The 19811-nt window shown below is 44.5% G+C and overlaps 2 protein-coding genes across 3 annotated transcripts in view; one reads left to right on the top strand and one right to left on the bottom strand.

The window, feature by feature from the left end:
• CYTH3 (cytohesin 3) overlaps positions 1–4904 on the top strand; it is a 33300-nt gene extending 28396 nt beyond the window's left edge. Inside the window, exons 9-12 of the mRNA XM_023518604.1 lie at positions 4012–4088; positions 4194–4265; positions 4382–4536; positions 4778–4904. Of these exons, the coding sequence (XP_023374372.1) occupies positions 4012–4088; positions 4194–4265; positions 4382–4536; positions 4778–4850 (377 nt within the window). The 3' untranslated portion in view covers positions 4851–4904. The remainder of the gene's footprint in view (positions 1–4011; positions 4089–4193; positions 4266–4381; positions 4537–4777) is intronic.
• Positions 4905–8130: 3226 nt separating this feature from the next.
• Positions 8131–19811, bottom strand: part of USP42 (ubiquitin specific peptidase 42) — a 45706-nt gene continuing 34025 nt past the window's right edge. The window contains exons 12-15 of one of the 2 annotated variants that reach the window (XM_023518602.1): positions 14639–16129; positions 13175–13470; positions 10286–10329; positions 8131–9144 (exon numbers count right to left, since the gene is read on the bottom strand). In XM_023518602.1, the coding sequence (XP_023374370.1) occupies positions 10322–10329; positions 13175–13470; positions 14639–16129 (1795 nt within the window). In that variant the 3' untranslated portion in view covers positions 8131–9144; positions 10286–10321. Of the gene's footprint in view, positions 9145–10285; positions 10330–13093; positions 13471–14638; positions 16130–19811 lie in introns of those variants that run through there. The other variant, XM_012810772.2, reaches the window with a different exon arrangement.

Genomic DNA, 19811 nt, shown 5'->3' with positions numbered 1-19811 from the left:
CACCGAGAGTTTTTATCTTTTTGATAACAGCTATTCTAAAGGATTTGAGGTAATACTGGAGCTTTTGAAGTACATTCTATAATGATTAAAGGTGTTGAACACCTTTCTCTGGCTTTTTTTTTTTTTTTGAGACAGTTTCACTTTGTCACCCTTGGTAGAGTGCTGTGGCATCACAGCTCACAGCAACCTCAAAGTTTTGGGTCTAAGTGATTCTCTTGCCTCAGCCTCCCAAGTAGTGGGGACTACAGGCACCTGCCACAATACCCAGCTATTTTTATTTTTTGGTTGTAGTTGTCGTTGTTTGGCAGGCCTGGGCTGGATTTAAACTACCAGCTCCCGTGTATATGACTGGCGCCCCAGCTGCTGAGCTACAGGCAATGAGCCTGTTTTTATTTTTTTATTTTTTTTGAGACAAAGTCTTACTATGTCGCCCTTATTAGAGTGCTACAGCGTCACAGCTCATAGCAACCTCAAATTCTTGGGCTTAAGTGATTCTCTTGACTCAGCCTCCCAAGTAGCTGGGACTACAGGCGCCCGCCACAACGCTGGGCTAATTTTTGGTTGTAGTTGTCATTGTTGTGTGGCAGGCCTGGGCCAGGTTTGAACCTGCCAGCCCCAGTATACGTGCCTGTGCTCTAGCTGCTGAGCTGCAGGCACCAAGCCAGAGAATCACGTATGTTATGAACGTGGAATGTGGTCAGAGCTGAGCTGAGAAACTTGAGAAAAATACATGGGTATGCATGTTCATGCATGTGTATACATGTGTGCATATACACATGCCAGGGAGTAGCAACCAAAGTAGGGGGAAATTTGCAAAGAGAAGGTGGGTGTGGTTCAATATAGGAGAAGCCAGATTCCTGTCTGTAGGCAAGAATGTGGTGTGGTATGGCCAGAAACATGTGTGAATAGTCTGCTGTGGCTCTAAGACCAGGGGCCTCACCCTGGCCCCTGCTGGCCCAAAATCTAAGCTGAGAATGGAGGGTGCTTGGGCTATACTGGGCTCCAGGGCCAGCCTAGATGACACACCCATCTCAACATATGCAGCCCCTGCCTTGAGGCTTCCCTGGACCCCAGAATTGGATAGGGATTGGGCTCTCTAAACATGCTACTGACTGCGGTACCATGAGAGGCCAGAGCCCAGGGTGGAAGCTGAGAGACATACCCTTCAGGGGGCCCAGCCAACATAGAGGTGAGCAGAACACACAGACCAGCCCTTATTATCTACCATGAAAGGAGTGCAAAGGAAAAGAACAGGTGTAGGACAGAGACAAGTATATACAGCCTAAGGCCTCTTAGCCAGATGCTCCGAGAACTGAGGCTGTCCAAAGAGTTTGGGTCTCATGTTGAGCACAGTTGGTCCCTTTTGGGGCTTCAAGCACAGAGAGACATGGTGAATGTATTTTTTTTGAGACAGAGCCTCAAGCTGTCCCCCTGGGTAGAGTGTGTGGCATCACAGCTCACATCAACCTCTAACTCCTGGGCTCAAGCGAGTCTACTGCCTCAGCCTCCCAAGTAGCTGGGACCACAGGCGCCTGCCACAACGCCCGGATATTTTTTGGTTGCAGCTGTCATTGTTGTTTGGTGGGCTTGGGCTGGATTCGAACCCGCCACCTTAGGTGTATGTGGCTGGCACCTTGGCCACTTGAGCCACAGGTGCCAAGCCGAACACATGTTTTTCAAAAGATCTCTTGGCCTTCTGTACAAAAGTGGCTTGGCACCGGCACCACTGGTGAAGTCTGTGGAGGGAGACTTCCATTGTTCTGAAGTCTCTGAAGGGAGGCATATGTCAGTGTGGTAGTGACAGATGTCAGGTTAGTTGGTGGTAGTGGTTACCTAATTCTGCTACATCATCTCAGGGCTGGGGACAAGTGCTTGGGAAGAATCAGCATTGTTCTCCTGTTCTGTGGTTTCTGGGGTATAGAAGGCCTCTGTCTGTTCCCCTGCCCCTGATGTCACTGGAAGACTTTGGGACAAGGCAGAATTGCCCTGAGGGTCTCACCTTGTGCTCCAGCAGACCTGGGGGACCATGAAGCCCAATCAGGGATGTAGTTCCCCTGGGGGCTGCAGGCCTTGCTGTGTGTGTAGCCTGTGCTGAGTCTCCAAGGCGGTGAATAGGATGGGCCCTGTGCAGTGGGAAGCAGAGGGTTCCGGTAGTGAAACTGCACATGGGTTTGGGGAGCTGGAGCTCAAGCCAGAGGTCAGAAGAGATGTTGACAGGAAGTAATATTGCTTCAGATTGGAGGAGTGTCCTGAGCAAAGGCCCTGTGGCATGAAAGCATGAGCTAGACGGTTCAGGAAGGGTTTGAGGCCTGGAGAGATGCACCGACAATCTTGGGAGAGACATGGTCAGATGAATATTTGTATAGACCTGCCAGATGGGAGTGAGACCGGGGCAAGGATGGAGCTGTGTGACAAATCTGTTTGGGGAGAGGGAGGGACAGCTGGACATGCTTTGGTGGTGGTGGCCTATCACAGGCTGCTTTAGGCCATCTGGAGGGGCTGAGGTGTGAAGCGGAGTTAAAGGGCCCCAGACAGACTACAGAGATGGCCCTCTACCCTCCAACACTACCAGGCCTGGCTAGGCCAGGGCCACCTCCTTCCTATAGCTGGTTGTTTCCTCACCCTGGGCCTCTGCAAACTGAAGCCCAATTAGAGGCTAGGGAAGCCCTCATGTTTCCTTCCTGGTGACTGGCAAGGCCCTCCCAAATCCCAGCTCCTGCATTGGCCTTCATTCAGGAAGGGCCTTTTACCCATGACCCCTTGCCTGCTTGCTTGTCCTAGAGAAAGCTGCCATGAGAATCATAAGGCAGGAGAGCCATTTCTTACCTAGTACCCAGGCAGTGCTTAGATTTGTTACCGTGAATATGTTTTTCTCTTGGAATTATTTAAACAAATCAAAACTTCATGTCAGGCCAGATATGGCTTATACCTGTAATCGTAGCACTCTTAGAAGCCAAGGCAGGAGGATTCTTCAAGATCAGGAATTCGAGACCAGCCTAATCACGAGCAAGACATCGTCTCTACTAAAATACAAAAAATTAGCTGGGTAATATGGCAGGTGCCTGTAGTCCCAGCTACTTGGGAGACTGAGGCAAGAAGATCGCTTGAGCCCAGGAGTTTGAGGTTGCTGTGAGCTAGGCTGAGGGCATGGCACTCTAGTCTAGGCAACAGAGTGAGACTGTTGTGAGACTTGAGAGGGCCTTGCAGTCACCAGGAGATAAGAGGGCTTCCCTGGCCTGTAATTGGGTTTCAGTTTGCAGAGACCAGGGGTGAAGAGACAACCACCTTAAAAACAACCACCAAAAAACTTCATGTCAGAAAACAAGGGCTAGCTGACTACCTCTGCTGAATATTTAAGGGTAAAAGAGATTTCTTTTTCTGTAGTAAAAGGAGAGTAAGTGTGGATCAGCCCTGTGTGTGTATACATAGTAAAAGGAAAGAAAATAGGTACAGATGAGCTGTGTGTGTATGTGTCTATGTATATGTGTGTGTGTGTATACGTGTGCTCCAGATCTCGTTAAAAGTTTTTAATAATTCCCTGGGCCAGGGGGTAAATGATTTTGATGGATCCCAGGACTGCCCAAAGTACTCCGTAATGAGATAACCACCCTGACGTAACAGGATTACGCCCTGGACAGACCCGGGTGAGCCGGCACTGACTTCATCATGTTGTCATTTCATGTGGGAAATTACGCCCATTCATTATGACTAACTCTTCCAGGAAGCAGTTTGAAAAGCAATTGTATTAGGGTACCCTACAGTGCTGTGAAGAGGGTACCTGTGCAGGCCTGGGTGGGGGTGCATGCAAGGCCTACTTGACAGCCCGGCCATGTAGCTTATCCCAGACTTAATGACTATGGTCAGAACATCGAAGGATACGTAAAACCAAGCTTGGCTCCTTGTGGCCTTTCTGAAAATGCAGTAGTTTGTGTAGGTCCTGGGCCCCTCTTCTGGGCCCTCAGGCCCTGTGTAGCACAGAGCACCTGACTCACAAGGCCCTTCTGCTTCTAGGAGGGCGTGTGAAGACCTGGAAGCGCCGGTGGTTCATCTTGACAGATAACTGCCTGTATTATTTTGAATACACAACAGTAAGTAAGGGCTAGCCTGCCTGCGGTACTAGAGTTACCCCTATGCTAGGGGACCCTTAGGCCAGTTACCTACAGTGAGTCCAGTTACGTACCTTTCTCTTGCAGGATAAGGAGCCCAGGGGAATCATCCCATTGGAAAATCTCAGCATCAGGGAAGTGGAAGACCCCAGGAAACCCGTAAGCTGTGTTTCACAATTTCTTTCCTTTCAACCAACTGGAACCTGTGCTCACTGGCTGCATGAGAACCTTCCCCTAGATCCTCCATGACAGTTTTTCTTCTCTTTCTCCACCAGAACTGTTTTGAGCTTTATAATCCAAGCCACAAAGGGCAGGTCATCAAAGCCTGTAAAACGGAAGCTGATGGCCGCGTGGTGGAAGGGAACCATGTTGTGTACCGGATCTCCGCCCCAAGCCCTGAGGAGAAGGAGGAATGGATGAAATCCATCAGGTGAGCGTGGGTTCTAGCACAGGAAGAGTGTGTGTACCTGCCTGGGGACACAAATGCTTTGTGTGCAGGAAATGACCTGCCTGCCTCCACAGACTCCCAGGAGGCCTGGACTGCTGGCCACCTCACAGCTCTGAGTCTGTCTTGTTCCAGGGCTGTCCAGGGGTGGTGAGAGTGGGGCTCTGTGTTCCTTGTGGCCAGTGCCATTCTCTGACCTGACCTGTTTGTTTTCCTTTTACACCAGGGCAAGTATCAGTAGGGATCCCTTCTATGACATGCTGGCCACAAGGAAACGAAGGATTGCCAATAAAAAATAGAACTTGCCTGGCTCAAGCAGGTGGAAGTAAAGACCCAACCCCCAGAGCAGAAAGTGAGTGGAGGCCTCCCTGAGATGGCATGGCCAGGAGTGGTCCCATGGGGGCTTGCAGCTTCTCCAGAATGAGTACTCATGACCCAGACTACATATCCTGAAGCCTTTTGCTGTGGTCTGGAACTGGGTCTACTTTGAGCTCCCAGGATCACTTCCTCCCTGTGACTGTGCCCGCAGTGGGAGGTGTCCAGATGTGCTCTCTGCTTTCTCAGCAGCAGCGCCTGGTGGTTTGGTCGCAAAACCTGCAGCAGACACGGGACCCATTTCTATAGGCAGGAGCCTTGTTTGAACAATGCCAAACGTGCTCACTCGCAGCAGTGTTAACTGTTATAGAAGCCACTGTTTTATATCAAAACAGGAAAGGAAAAGCTACCAGTTTTTTATTCAGAATTTTTTGTCAGATATATAGCATTATAGCTTTTATATGCCTTTTTATATTCTGAAATTATACTGAAAGATACTTTCTAACAGTAGTATTTTTAGAATGGCAGCTATAAAGTTAACTCCTGGACATAAGTATATACTGTGCACTGAAAAAAGAAAAAAAAATATATATATATATGCAGCACCCAAAGGGTAGGCGTGGGGGGGGGGCACTTGGACTTGAGTAGAAGCTGGTGCAGGGCTAGGGAGGGGCCAGGTGGTGGTGGGTGACCAGTCTGGAAAAGAAGGCACCCATGTCCTAAGGAGGCTTTGGTGTGCTTCAACTCAGACTTTTTGGCCCCACAAATACTTTTGTGTATTGGTTTGGGGATATTCATCCTGTAACTGCTGAATCCTAGGAAACTGAGCTTTTTCCCTGGACACAGATTATTCATGTGTTGAACCACACGTAACTGCTTGTATTTGACTTTTTAACAGCAGTTTCATATGGTTTGTACGAACGTGTGGTTAAGACCAGCTTTTGACCACATGCGTTGCTATTTAAAACCTTTGGCAAGATGCTTATTGACCTTATAATTTGACCAGATTTCTTAATATAATGAAACATGTAACTAGAAATAATCAGTCTTACTCCTCTTGTAGTTCATTATGTTGTCATAGATTTGATCTCCCTTATCAGGAAAGAGTGAGCCATAGGGTGCAGAGGTATAGCATGCAGGGTTTCTGTGAACAGTTAGAACCCTAAATAGACACTAGTAGTGGAACTTGGAAAGCTGCGCCCAGGAAGTGATCAGGTTACTGAGTCCTAGAGTAAAAGGTGCTCAGTACATATCTGCTGAAGGGAGGCTGGATCTGGCCCCTCATAGAGATATAACGAGGCTGGATAAGGTGCTGTATGCTCAGACTGAGACAGCTGATGGCAGATGCCACACTCTTATCGGCAGCATTATTTCCACCTCTGAGATGCCTATGTAACACACAGGACCCTCCTCGCATGCAAGGGCTTTTCCCCACAGAATTTCCTCCCTCTGCTGTCTAGCTAGGCATATATACCTTGAATGTGCAGCCTGTGGAGGTCCTTTGTACTCCAGTCAAAAATGATAATCCAGGAGACAGAACCTCAGACTGTATGTGCAATTTTCCATTCTAAATAAAACTATTCCTGTAAGTTGCCTTGGTAGGGAGATGGAGCAGCCTTGAGCCCTGCCTCCAAGTGGCTGACCCTGGTGTAGCTTTAAGTCCCACTAGATTCTAAAAGGGTCCAAGGCTGTAACTCTCCATCATGCATCAAACTGAATTTTTTTTGTTTATTCCCAAGTTTTAAGGCATTGTTAATGTACTAATACCTCAAATTTAAAACTTTAGTTTTTGAGAAAGACAAGTCAGCATTCGTGAGATGCCTGACGGGTATATATGCAACTCTGGTCTCTAGTCTTCCATGAAAACGAAACTCTGCCTGGACTCCCAGATCAAACACCAATGACCAGCCTGTTTCAGCAGTGCCCACCACACCCAGGGCCAGTCCTAGTGCCTGTTCTGGCAAACTGTCAATTGGACACAGTTTTCTCCTGGCTGTCTGACCCAGGTATAATTCTGGGGATGTGGAGCCTTCTGTCTTTTTGGGTGTCTTGTCTTTTTAAGCATGAAGGAGTTACCTAATGATGAATTTGTTTCTATGCTATGGGCATCTGTGAATAGGCTTCACCCAGGAGTGATGCAAAAGGCCATGGTGCTTAGAGTCCAGATAACATGCCATCAGAATGTTACGTGATTATCACCTAATTCCGGGTTTTGTTATGTCAGTATTAACACAAAGGGCACATAGCCATCATGCCCATTGTGAACTTGGGCACACCTGATCCAGGTACCACGTGGGGCTGGCCTCCACCAAGGCTGCCCTGAAGCAGGACAGCTATGTTGTGACCCCTTTTGTTGGGTGGGTGTGGTTTTGTTGCCTGAACCTCAGTATGATCCATCGTGTTCAGCGGCCTCCCGTCCCAATGTCTACGCATTGTGCTTGTACTATCAGTCCTAACTCTGGCCAAAGACAAACTTTCCTCCAGAGACAAAGAGCAGTGGGCAGTGAAGAGGAACCCTGGATGGAAGAGGGTAGCTTCCACAGCCCCTCCAGCCTGTCTTGTTAGGCCCTGGTTAACATCTGTGGTTTTACTGGACTAACTCTGGACCTAGACAAGCAACGTCTTCAGGGCCACAGAATGTTTGGGGTAGTTTAACGTGGCACCAAACTGGGTCAAAATAGGAGCTATTTATAGATAAAGCAGCACTTAATGCTTCATATAAAGCAATGCATATTTTAAAACTTACAGATGCGTATATCTACATAGATGTGCTTTGCTGAGAAGTTAGGTCTGTTGTAGACCAGAAACCAAGTTGTAATTCCTCATTTTCTTATTTTTTCTTAGAGAACATTTCTATTTACAATAAATGTAGTAATATGTAAATAATGTATATATTGATTTCTGGAGTGTTATTCAGTGTATATACTCCCATAACTTGCATGGAGAAATATCCTGTATCAGATATTTGGTTGTAAAGTGAACAGTAAGACTGGGTGGTATGACTCTCAAAACGCTTGCAAATACTGTGTTCACTAAATAAAAATCACATGTATTATGAAAACAAGATTGTCTGCAACTTGGTTCTTTCAAATAGAAATACTGTTGGGTCCAGCAAATTGTTTCTCTTGCTTATCAGGGGTGGGGGTGGAGGTTGGCACCAAAGGGACTGCTGCAGGGGCTCTGTTGGTTTCAGAAAAAGAGCACAGATGACATGAAGGAGTCTGGAAACAAATAGGGCAAACAGCAGTAAAAAGACACAAAGTATGTAATTTGCTGCCATTTATATACTATATAAATTTTACATGCTGAATATTTACAGTGGGGCAAGTGCTTTTTTAATCTTTAAAAAAACAAAGATCAAACTTTAGACATCTCTGAACAACACAAACTGTATAAACCATACAGATTATTCAGATACAAACTGTATTAAATACAGTTTTCCCCACTCCATCTCCTGATGCAGGACCAGTGAATTATAAGTGTATCACAGTTTGATAGCATATCCATATTAAAAATAAAATCACAGTATGATTTTGTCTGTAACTAGAAACTTTAAGGGACCAAGTTGACAACTCAGACTCCAATATCATACAGTCAAGACAAGAGACACTGTATAAAAAAGTGTTATGTAATAAAAACATACTGTAGGCTTTACAAATAATGTTTGGGTTATACATTCATAATGTAAATACTCATCATAACTGGGAAATTGATTGGAACAGTTCCACAAAGTTCAAAAACAGAACTTGTCTATAAAATACATCTTCAAATCTTGAATACAACTAAAATATGAAGCAAATTAGTTTCTAGTATCAGACATTACAGAAAACACTGCTCTCGGAAGTGTAGTTGAGAGCTTATGAATTTTTAAATAAGTCTTTAAATTAAATATACACACTGTCAGTTTGTACTTTTAACAATTCCATGGTTTCCCGGTTGGTCTTGCACCAGATGTCTAGCTTGGAGGAACATTACATGAAATACAAGTGATCAACCTGAGTCTGTAATTAAGCAGCATTTGAGATGTTCTATTCCAGGGCATTATTTTCAATGTGATTTATATATACACGGTATTTTACAATGGTCAGCAGTTGTAGAAAGTGTTCATCCATTTGGAATAAGGGTAATTAAGAAAAGGTAAAAACTAAAAAAAAAGTTCTCCATGGTAAAATCTGTACAGTATTTACTAAAGAAGCACCACGCAGATTTGAATAAGGTTATTTTGTATATTTATAATTTAAGCTGGGTTGGGGATGGCTTCTGTTGAACATGTTGAATCTGAAAGAGAAGAGGCGCAGCGTCAGTAGGCCTAGAAGCAGGAAGCTGGAGCAGAGCCCAGTGAGCCCCAGGGCAAGTCTCTCCCCCTCATATTCCCTGCCAGCTGGTCTCCAAAGTCTTTAGGGAAACTCTTCCTTGAAACGGTCACTTTGCCTTCCTGAATTGAAATAAGAGACCCTGACAACACTGGATGGATGTGCAGAGGGTGTGGCCAGCGGCTCAGCCAGAGAGGTGCCATGCCTGCCTGACTCAAACTATCTGTCTCAATCCTTTCATTCCCTCTTTCACCTGGGAAAAGTTTAGTTCCTTGTTTAGGTTTGTCTTTCCCTTGAGGATACAGCTAAAGCATGTTAATAGCAAATTAATCTTCTATAGACAATTCACTTTGAAATTAATTTAAAATCCCACTTGCTAATAAGCTGTGACAGACTGTTGGACAGAATTTCCTTTCCATGGTAAAATGGTTCACTTGCCCCTTCTCAGCAAGCATAGAGTCTGAAACATGAATTACTATCTCCCAGGACCAGCGGAGTTAAATGACTTGAAAGCAGCCTTGACACTCAAAGGTTTTGATCTACTAAGCAGCCAAGTCATTCAGATACAGCAGTCACTCCACGTGAGGAGGCTGCCTGGTCCTGTGCTCAGGGTGACTTCCAAGTCTGGGTATGTGCAGCATGAGGTGCCCCAAGCCCAGATCTCAGATCAGAGGATGCTGTGGGCAGCACAAACAGGACAGGGCAGGTGGTGGGATGGAGCCTCCTGGGCTTCTCTCCTGGGACAGGCCAATCAGAGAGGTCTGGGAGGGGAAAATGGACTTTCGTGCCATCGTCAGTTCTGATGCTTTGAGCTTTGTTGGCTTTTCTTACATGAGACTAGGAGGGGCAAACAGAATGACTCTGCCTTAGTTATGGGACATGAAATCTCCCCTAGCAAGCAAAAGAAAGGCTGGTGAGACAATTAAAGCACATATCCAGGGGTGCGGGCCCTGCTGGGCCAGGAGAACTAGCTCAGGTACACTCCAGCCCCTGGACTGCAACAGTGCCCCAGGGTCCTACATTTTCCTTCAGAATTAAAATTCTTTCATCTGGGTCCCCTCAGGGACTCCACAATTATGAAATATACAGATAGGAAAACAGCTTACCATAACTAGTGAATTTTTTATTTTGAGGCCAAGCTTTCAATCACCTAGAAAGCAAAGGTTAGGAAACAAGATTTTAATGATGGCTTTCCAAGATTTTAGGGCCTGTGCTACGTGCATTAAGTGACTACAATGAGAATTAATTCTCTCTAGTTTAATGTGTTACTGGCCTGAATTCAATCTCATATGAGGATGGGCAAGTATATACTGGCACACAGACTAGCATGTGGCATTTCTCCAAGTATTTCATAGAAAATGAGTTTATGTGATAACTGAGGGCCATGGTCCTGGTAGAAGGATACAGTGAAAGCCATGCCCTGGTAACTAGGCCACCTTCACCCATCACACTGATAATCATTTTATTTATGTATATGTTTTTGAGGTGGAGCCTCCTAATCATCCTGGGTAGAGTGCCATGGTGTCACAGCTCACAGCAACCTCAAACTTGGGCTCAAGTGATCCTCTTTCCTCAGCCTTCCAACAGGCACCTGCCACAATGCCTGGCTAGTTTTTCTGTTTTTAGTAGAGACAAGGTGTCATTACTGCTTAGGCAATCCACTCACCTCCCAGTGCTAGGCATGAGACATCATGTGAACCCTGATAAGCATTTTAACATTAAAAAAGAATAGATCTTAGAACAAAGAAATACCGAGTACCACACAATAGGGCTTGAAAGAGAAAGGTAAGTAGCCAAAGCCCAGGATAGTGGCAAGCCTAGAGGACAGTGTCCTCAGCCAGCTGAGAGGGATGCTTAGTGTGGCAAGGCCAAGCAGGTGGCCCTTCTAGGACGAAAAGATAGGCTCCTCAGTCTGTGCTTAAAGCAGAAATGCCAGCGACAAACCGAGGACAAACACAGGGGCCCCACTCAGACACAAAGCCTAACAGTAGAACCCCTAAGACACTCATCTACCAAATGGAAGACAAATACTGAGGTTTGCATTCAACCTACTTCCCCTCTAGACTAGCATCTCTGGGGGCAGAGCTGCCACCCACTGTGTCCTTAGAACAGAGACTTGTGGGGCTGCAATGGGAGATTCTGAAAAAACCTGTACAACACACAGAACAAGTCCATCTCACTAGTTCATCCTCAAGTACCAGGCAGAGGTCAGAAGGAAATCAGTCCTCACCAATCCAGTTCCCCACATAACTGAAATGTTAACATGAAACGGATTTTAGAATTTATATAATTAATTTCTTTTTTTTGAGACAGAGTCTCACTATGTCACTCTGGGTAGAGTACCATGACATCACAGCTCACAGCAACCTCAAACTTGTGGGCTTAAACAATTCTCTTTCCTCAGCTTCCCAAGTACATGGGACGACAGGTGCCTGCCACAACACCGAGCTATTTTTTTGGTTGTAGTTGTCACTGTTGTTTGGCAGGCCCGAGCTGGGTTTGAACCCACTAGCTCCAGTGTATGTGGCTGGTGCCCTAGCTGCTGAGCACAGGCGCCAAGCCAAATGTACATAACTAATTTCTTAAAAAAAAAAAAAAAAAAAAAGAGCAAATACCACTTTAGCTACCCTTTCTTGTTGGCAATGGTGATTCTTCTCATGGACCACATCAGCCACAGATTTCCTCCCAACACTTCCTGGTGCAACTGTTCTCCCCACGGAATAATTAACCTTCACATTGACACTCTGGAGACCATTTGCCCCTCAACACCACACACTGACTGTGGGCCGAGGGGACAGGCCTGCTCCCCTTCCTGAACCTCCCCCAGAACACACATCTCAGTTGAAACTACATGGTCCTCAATAAAGATGATGTGTCAAAGTCCCTGTAGTGATGTGCATGTGCTTTGTTCATAAACATGAACCTCAGGTGTCAGGACAAGGATCAATACTTTCTGTAAAAAGCCAAATAATACACACTTTCAGCTTTTCAAACCACACAGTGTGTTGCAATTACTCACCTCTCCTGAGTACCAACACCACCTTAGTCAGACAATATATGAACAAGCCTGGCTGTGCTCTCATACAAAGCTACAGACAGTAAAATTTGCATTTCATCTAATTTTCATGTGAAACAAAATGTAATTCTTTTGAGACTTTTTCCACTCATTGAAAAATATTAAAGCTGGCAGACATTGTAGGTCATGTCTATAATCTTAGCACTCTGGAAGGCTAAAGTAGGAGGATCACTTAAGAGTGAGACACCCCCCTCCCCACCTCCACCCCCTGCCATCTCTTCTAAAAGTAGAAAAAAATAATCAAGTGTGATGATGTATGCCTATAGTTCCAGCTACTTGAGAGACTGGGGCAGGAGGATTGCTTGAGCCCAGGAGTTTAGTTTGAGATTGTAGTGAGCATTATATCCATTTTAACAAGCTTGGTATTCCTTTCCAGAGTCAAAGGTCATTGGAAAAAATCAGAAAGGAGGAGAGAATAACATAAGTGCAATCAAAGAGCACAAAGGGCTACTAAATTATGGGGGAAGATACAGTTGTCCAAAAGAGACATAAGAATCCCAGACACCCATCAGTCTGGTGGGAGCCTGAGACGCATGTGGTACAGATGCCTCAAAGGCACTGCCCTAGTGGAATGGCAGCTACTATTTCTACCAGGCTAGAGCAGGAGTTAGGTTATACTCAGAATGCTACAGGCTTAAGGATTTAGGAGAATAAAGCATTATATTCCAGGAGGTTGATTCCATGGAGCTTAGGTCTTCAGCAGATGCTAAGTAAGATCAGTGCTGAACAGCCAAGCCACACAACTGAATCACACTCCATGTCAGAGTCAAGGCTGGATGAAGTGGGGTAGGAGGTCGATTCCTATTTAATTGCATACCATTTGATGCAACTGGAGGTTTTCTTTCCATATGATAATCATTTTTTAAAAAAAATTATTAAAATAGTTTCTAACTTCTTATTTCCAAGTATCTCCTCTTACCCTGGCCAAATTCTGACAGATGACACTTGTCCCTATTTTCCATCCTTAAATGTTTTGTTTTCTCACGGAAAGGTCCAACACCTTCCAGAGGCAGGCTACTGGTGAGAAGAAAATTGCCCTCGGTTCTCCGGAAACGGTCAATAGTCTCATAGCTAGCAGACTTAGGTAAGTATTGTTCTGAATCTTTAACAAAGTCCTCTGATTTTCTTGAATGTCTCTTCTTTTTCTTTTTCTTCTTTTTGTGTCTGTGGAGGTCGGCATCAGAGTAACCTACTGAAAGGTCAGAATCCTGATGCCTGCAGAAGAAAAAGTTGGAATTCAAACCACCAAGAAAATAAAACCACCTCCAACAAGCCTTGATACTTGGCTTTCATACCCGCTTACTGAGGATATTCATTGTACAAACAGTACAATTCTTACCTAATTAACAATATTTTGTTTGTTTTTACTGTAATAATTTAAGTTTGGGATCATAAATTCACCAACTTTAAGTCTCTATACTCATTCCTACCACTTGCCTTTAGCACTCTCAGGAGCTAAGGTTGTGGGCCAACCTTTTGCTAGCTTTTCCAGAAACCAGTGTCTTAGGGAAAAAAATAGTATTGTTACCATATGTCTCAGGCACACAGGAGGAAAGGAGGCTTATGGTTTCACTTCCCCAAATGCGAGATCTAACAACAATTAAGTTCATGAACTCAGCCTGTAAAAAGTGCTATATACCTAATTGCTCAATATCACTATGGTCACCACGATCGCCAAGGGGAGTACTTTAAAAGTAATTGTAGTGATAATTCAGCAATGAGGTATGCAGTATGTTTTCTAGGATTAGTTCACAAATTTAATTGGTATGACACAGCTCTGATGGCTATTCCAGACAAAGAGTACCAGAATTGCTTTGACAGGTGGAAGAGCCACTAGCATTGGTGCCTCGCTTCCTAAGGGGAGTACCTCGAAGGTACTGGGCAGGTAGGCAAATGGCAAGCACAGTGCCCTCCATTTCCTGCCTACCTCAGTCACCAAATGTGAAGAAAATATAACAGATACAAAAACACAACTACATCTGACAAGAATATTAACACCAATTTTGTCAAAGACTTATGACTTTTCATTTACAGAACACAGCACACTTAACTCCTGAAAGTGTTATAAAGCATTAACCAAAAATGACAATATCATTTTGAAAAATGAGATTTTTAGACATTTAACAATACCATGAAATTAAGATACAGCTTAAAAGCAGAGCTAATTTTTACAAATGGGTAAAAATACTGAAATCACAAAACTCACAGAGATGACAAATCAAACAAATTTAACTATGACCTTCAATCCACGAGCTCCTAAGCCAGGTAAGAAGAGACAGGCCGTGTGAGCAGACATGTGAACATGTGAGAACGTGTGTTAATGTGGTAAGGATGGCGTGAGCTCCTCCTGCCCATCACCAGGTGCCCACAGTCCCAACCTCACCTGGAATTGCGATCTCGGTGTTTGTCTTTGGATTTCTTTTTCTTCTTTGATTTTTTGTGCTTCTTAACTTTAGACTCTTCTAAGGGATCGTTCTGTAAGCTTCTCCGGGCTTTTTTTTCTATGTAACTGTCACTATTTTCTAGATTATCATATCTCCTCTTCCGTGACTTTACATTTTCATGTTCATGAAATCGATCAGAAAGGTTACAATTGTCTTCAGCTCCAAGTGCAATTTTTTCATGGGAGAACTTCTCAGGATAGAGGGGAAGGGCATGGGGTGGGCCTACTCGGGGACTGCTGAGATGGTGCCGGGGCTTATCTTTGGCAGTCACTTCGTAGCCCTTGCGGCTTCTGTAGTAGTCTTTGTGTAGCTGGCCATGGCGCTGCCCTGCTCTGTCAGGCTCCCGGCTGTTAAGGAAAGGCTTCCACTCCCGAGCCTCCCTGGCTGTATAAGGAGCGTACCTGTCATGGTAGTACCTGCACTTGTCCCATCTCATTTTATCTGGGTAGTATTTCTCCCGGCCCCAGATGTGTTCACCTTCCACATGGTGGTACCTGATCCAGTCCTGGTCAGATCCACTTCTATTTCGAGAGTGGTGGTAGCTGTATCTACTCAGAGAGTGGTGCTCACCAGGGCTGACTCTCTCACTGTGACTCAGGTGGTGCTGGCTCCCATTGCAGTATTCTGTGGTGTAGCGGTCCTGCCTGGGCCGCTCTCGGACATAGGAGCGATGTTTTTTATAGTAACGGTCGTCAGTTTTGCTCCTACTTTCCTTTGCATGCTCTCCACTGGAAGAACGATCTCTTCGATTACGATAATGTCCTCGATCAACTTTTCTGAGGCTACTGATCTTTTCCTTAATTGGAGAATGATCCTGGACATTTTGTCCCACTTTACTTTCATCACCTCTGTCCCCATGACTCTGTTCGGTGGCCCCATCTGAAGGATTTCCTATGGTCCTGTCTAGCTGAGGAGAGGGCAACCTATCTGCAGGCACACCGACAGTTTTAGAAAGGTCCTCCACATCCTTGCATCTGTCTCTACTGAGGTAAACCAGAAGCTGTTGCTCACATTCATCTTCCGAATGTACCGAGGGAACTGGGCTTAACTTTTCCACAGTTTCCACTGACACCAAGTCCCGTGGACTCTCGACTAATGCCCCTTTTACATCTTGGGAAGGTTTGCTCTGTTCATCTGTTAAATCCCCAGGATCACACAGTTTAGAAAACTGATCATCACCCACGGTATTCTTGTTGGTGTTACAAAGAATGCTCATAGTGGACAAAGACTCATCAGGTTTTGCTGAACTGTTTTCTGAGACTTCTTCTTTGGTAGAGTTGACACTAGGGTCAGGAGGTGGCAAAGCCTTCTTTAACTTGGTGCTGAGACTTGTGACCATCTCCAGCTTCTCATGGGAATCAGCAGTAGGGCCGCCAGCTTTGAGTTCCACGTCGTGATCCTTGGGAGGATTTTTCTCAATTCCAGGTGTACTGCAGGCCCCCAAAGAACAAGTAAACCAAGTGACAGTTAGGGACACATACTTTAAAACATTCATTTACTAAATATTCTACACCTTTAAACATGTCATGTTTATCATCTCTGAGAACCTCTAATTTTCTTTTCCTCATAAAACTAAAATTTTATATTAAGCCTATCCCTGTTGTATCCTGTTTCCATAAATATCTCCAGTTTTGTTTTTTTTTTTGTAGAGCTAGAGTCTCACTTTGTCACCCCCGGTAGAGTGCTGTGGCATCACACAGCTCACAGCAACCTCCAGCTCTTAGGCTTAAGCGATTCTCTTATTCTAGCCTTCCAAGTGCCTAGGACTACAGGGGCCCGCCATAATGCCTGGCTATTTTTTGTTGCAGTTTGGCCGGGGCTGGGTTCAAACCCACCACCCTCGGCATATGGGGCTGGCGTCCTACTCACTGAGCCACAGGCACTGCCCATATTTCCAGTTCTTAATAACTAAGTTTAAAACAACAAGTCAATAACTAAGTTTAAACAACAAGTCAAATGATGACAGGCCTCCTGGTGTTCCTCCCAATCCCTTTCTTTGGGTTTTCTCTTGGAGACTCAGAGACAGAAAAGCTACCTCCAAACAGAGTCAGCATCTCCCTGAATACTGATCACTGGTGAAGAATCACTGAGGCATCAGAGAAACTTTCTGTAGTAAGTTAACTCCACCCTTGATTGTTGTAGAGTTTGTGATATCTTTCCAGTTAATTAAAACTGCCAAGAAATAATTTTAAAAACCTACAGTGGCCTCCATTTCAAAGAGGGAATGACACACAGGAAGAAGTCAACACCAAGAAGCTACCTAGAGCATGCATAGGGATTCTCTAGCCAGCATGTAAGCTCCAGCCTCCAAGGCTACACGTGTTTGGGCATAGTCTATACGCAGCTTTGTTTATGCGACCATCTATGGTAATTCTCATGCACATTAAATCTGAGGACCACTACACTAGACTAGAAAAGAAACAAGAGGAAAGTCACAGCCAGGTGCAGTGGCTCACTCCTGTAATCCTAGCACTCCAGGAGGCCGAGGTGGGTGGACTGCCTGAGCTGAGGAGTTCCAGACCAGCCTGAGCAAGAACAAGACCCTGTCTCTTGAAAAAAAATAGCTGGGTGTCATGGCAGGCACCTGTAGCCCCAGCAACTCAGGAGGCTGAGGCAAGAGAATAGCTTGAGCCCAAGATTGTGAGGTTGCTGTGAGCTATGATGCCAGCCACTCAACCTCAGGGTTACTGAGTGAGGCTCTGTCTCAAAAAAAGAAAAAGAGGAAAGTCACTATGCAAGTGACTAACTTTAAGTTCTTCCGCATGTATCTTTAAGTTGAACACGGAATAAATGTGCTTTGCCTACAGGATGACTCCATTCCATGTTAATAATTAAGCCTACCGGCCAGCACAATACCTCATACCTATAATCCTAGCACTTTGGGAGGCCAAGACAGATGGACTGTTCGAGCTCGGGAGTTTAAGACCAGCCTGAAAAAGAGTGAGAACCCCTCTCTACTAAAAATAGAAAAAACAAGCCAGGTATTGTGGCAGGCGCCTGTAGTCCCAGCTCCTCAGGAAGCTGAGACAAGAGGATTACTTGAGTCCAGTTGTTTAAGGTTGCTATAAGCTATGACACCACAGCCCTTTTTTGGAGACAGAGTGAGACTTTGTCTCCAAAAAAAAAAAAAAATTAAGCCTACCTAACAGAGGTTCTCAGGGTGGGTATTCCATCTGCCATGGGGCTGTTAGTGATAAGGGGACCCACCCCATTAGAGGTAGGACATGGCCAGCAGTCCCACATGTAAGGGAATGTCCTCATGATCCCACCAGTTCTGACTGCCATGGGAGTGAAAACCCTAGGTTTATTATTAGCACAGTTTCCACAGTAAATTTACCAGGAAAACAACTACTGTGTAAATCTAGAGATGGTGGTACTTGATTTGGTCAGAATATCACCAAAAGCTGTTCACCATGAGAATATGACACCCCTGATAGTACTGATCATGCCAACATCTGGCCACATTCTAAAGTGTCCTGCTCACAGCCTACATGTACACAGATGCAAGCACCAGGTTGTGTTACTGTATTCTACAGAACAGTCTTGCCTGGTTTTTTACATAGCAAAACAGCTATCATTGCATTATAAATTCCTTTCTTTTTATTCCTGAGTAACATTATAGTTAGGTCAATGTACTGATTTAAAAAAAAAAAACAAAACTGGAAGCAGGGTGGTGCCTGTGGCTCAGTGAGTAGGGCACTGGCTGGCCCCATATACCGAGGGTGGCGGGTTCAAACCTGGCCCTGGCTAAACTGCAACAAAACAATAGCCAGGCATTAGGGCAGGTGCCGATAGTCCCAGCTACTCAGGAGGCTGAGGCAAGAGAATCACCTAAGCCCAAGAGTTGGAGGTTGCTATGAGCTGTGACGCCATTGCACTCTACTGAGGGTGACAAAGTGATACTCTGTCTCTAAAAAAAAAAAAAAACTGGAAGCAGGTTACGTTACCTGTAAATTTAATTTCAGAATTCTTTGTAATTCTAAAAGTAGAGCCATGCATCACATAAAGACCCATCAGTCAACAATAGACTGCACATATGATGGTGGTCCTATAAGATGATAAAGGAGCTGAATAGTTCCTATCACCTAGCAACCTCATAGGCATTGTGACATTGTATTGTAAGGCATTAATCACCTGTCTATGGTGATGCTGTGTAAACAAAAATACTACATTGCCAGGTGAAAAGTCTAGTACACACAATTACGTCCAGTGCATAATACCATGTTTCCCTGAAAATAAGACACTGTCTTATATTTATTTTTTCTCAAGAAGACACACTAGGGCTTATTTTCAGGGGACATTTTCCTGAAACACGGTACTTGATAATAAATAATTGCTTATCGATTTATTTACTATACTATACTTTTTATCTTTTTTTCTTTTAATTTTGCTTGCATTTTCCTTTTTTTTTTTTTTATGGAGACAGAGTCTCACTTTGTGGCCCTCAATAGAGTACCATGGACTCATAGCTCACAGCACCTCCACCAACCCTTAGGTCCTTGGGTTTAAGTGATTCTCTAGCCTCAGCCTCCCAAGTAGCTGGTATTAGAACACCCGGCAATTTTTGGTAGAGACGGGGTCTCACTCTGGCTCATGCTGGTCTCGAACCTTTGAGCTCAGGGCAATCCACCTGCCTCGGCCTCCCAGGGTGCTAGGATTATAAGCATAAGCCACGCTTGGCTCATACTTTTTATTTTATTTATTTTTTTTTTATTAAATGATAGGTATTCCAGAAGAAGCCATTGTTATTGTCCCCGAACACCTTCAAGTAAGATGTGGGCATGGAAGACAGCAATATTAATGATCCTGACCTGTATAGGCCTAATCTAATGTGTGTGGGCACCTGTAGTCCCAACTACTTGGGAGGCTGAAATAAGAGAATCCCTTAAGCCAAAGAAGAGTTTGAGGTTGCTGTGACCTGTGCAACAAAGTGAGACTGTCTCAAAAACAAACAAACAAAAAGCTTATAAAATAAAAATATAAGGTATTTTTGTATAGCTATACAAAGTATTTGTTTTAAACTAAGTGTTATCCTAAGTCAAATTTTTTTTTAAAAATTAAGTTTATAAAGCAAAGAGTTATAGTAAGCTAAAGTTAATTAATTAATTAATT

Source organism: Otolemur garnettii, unplaced genomic scaffold, assembly GCF_000181295.1.
Source record: "Otolemur garnettii isolate 467f Iridium unplaced genomic scaffold, OtoGar3 scaffold00142, whole genome shotgun sequence".
Lineage (NCBI taxonomy): Eukaryota > Metazoa > Chordata > Mammalia > Primates > Galagidae > Otolemur > Otolemur garnettii.
This window is presented reverse-complemented; position numbering and strand designations above follow the sequence as displayed.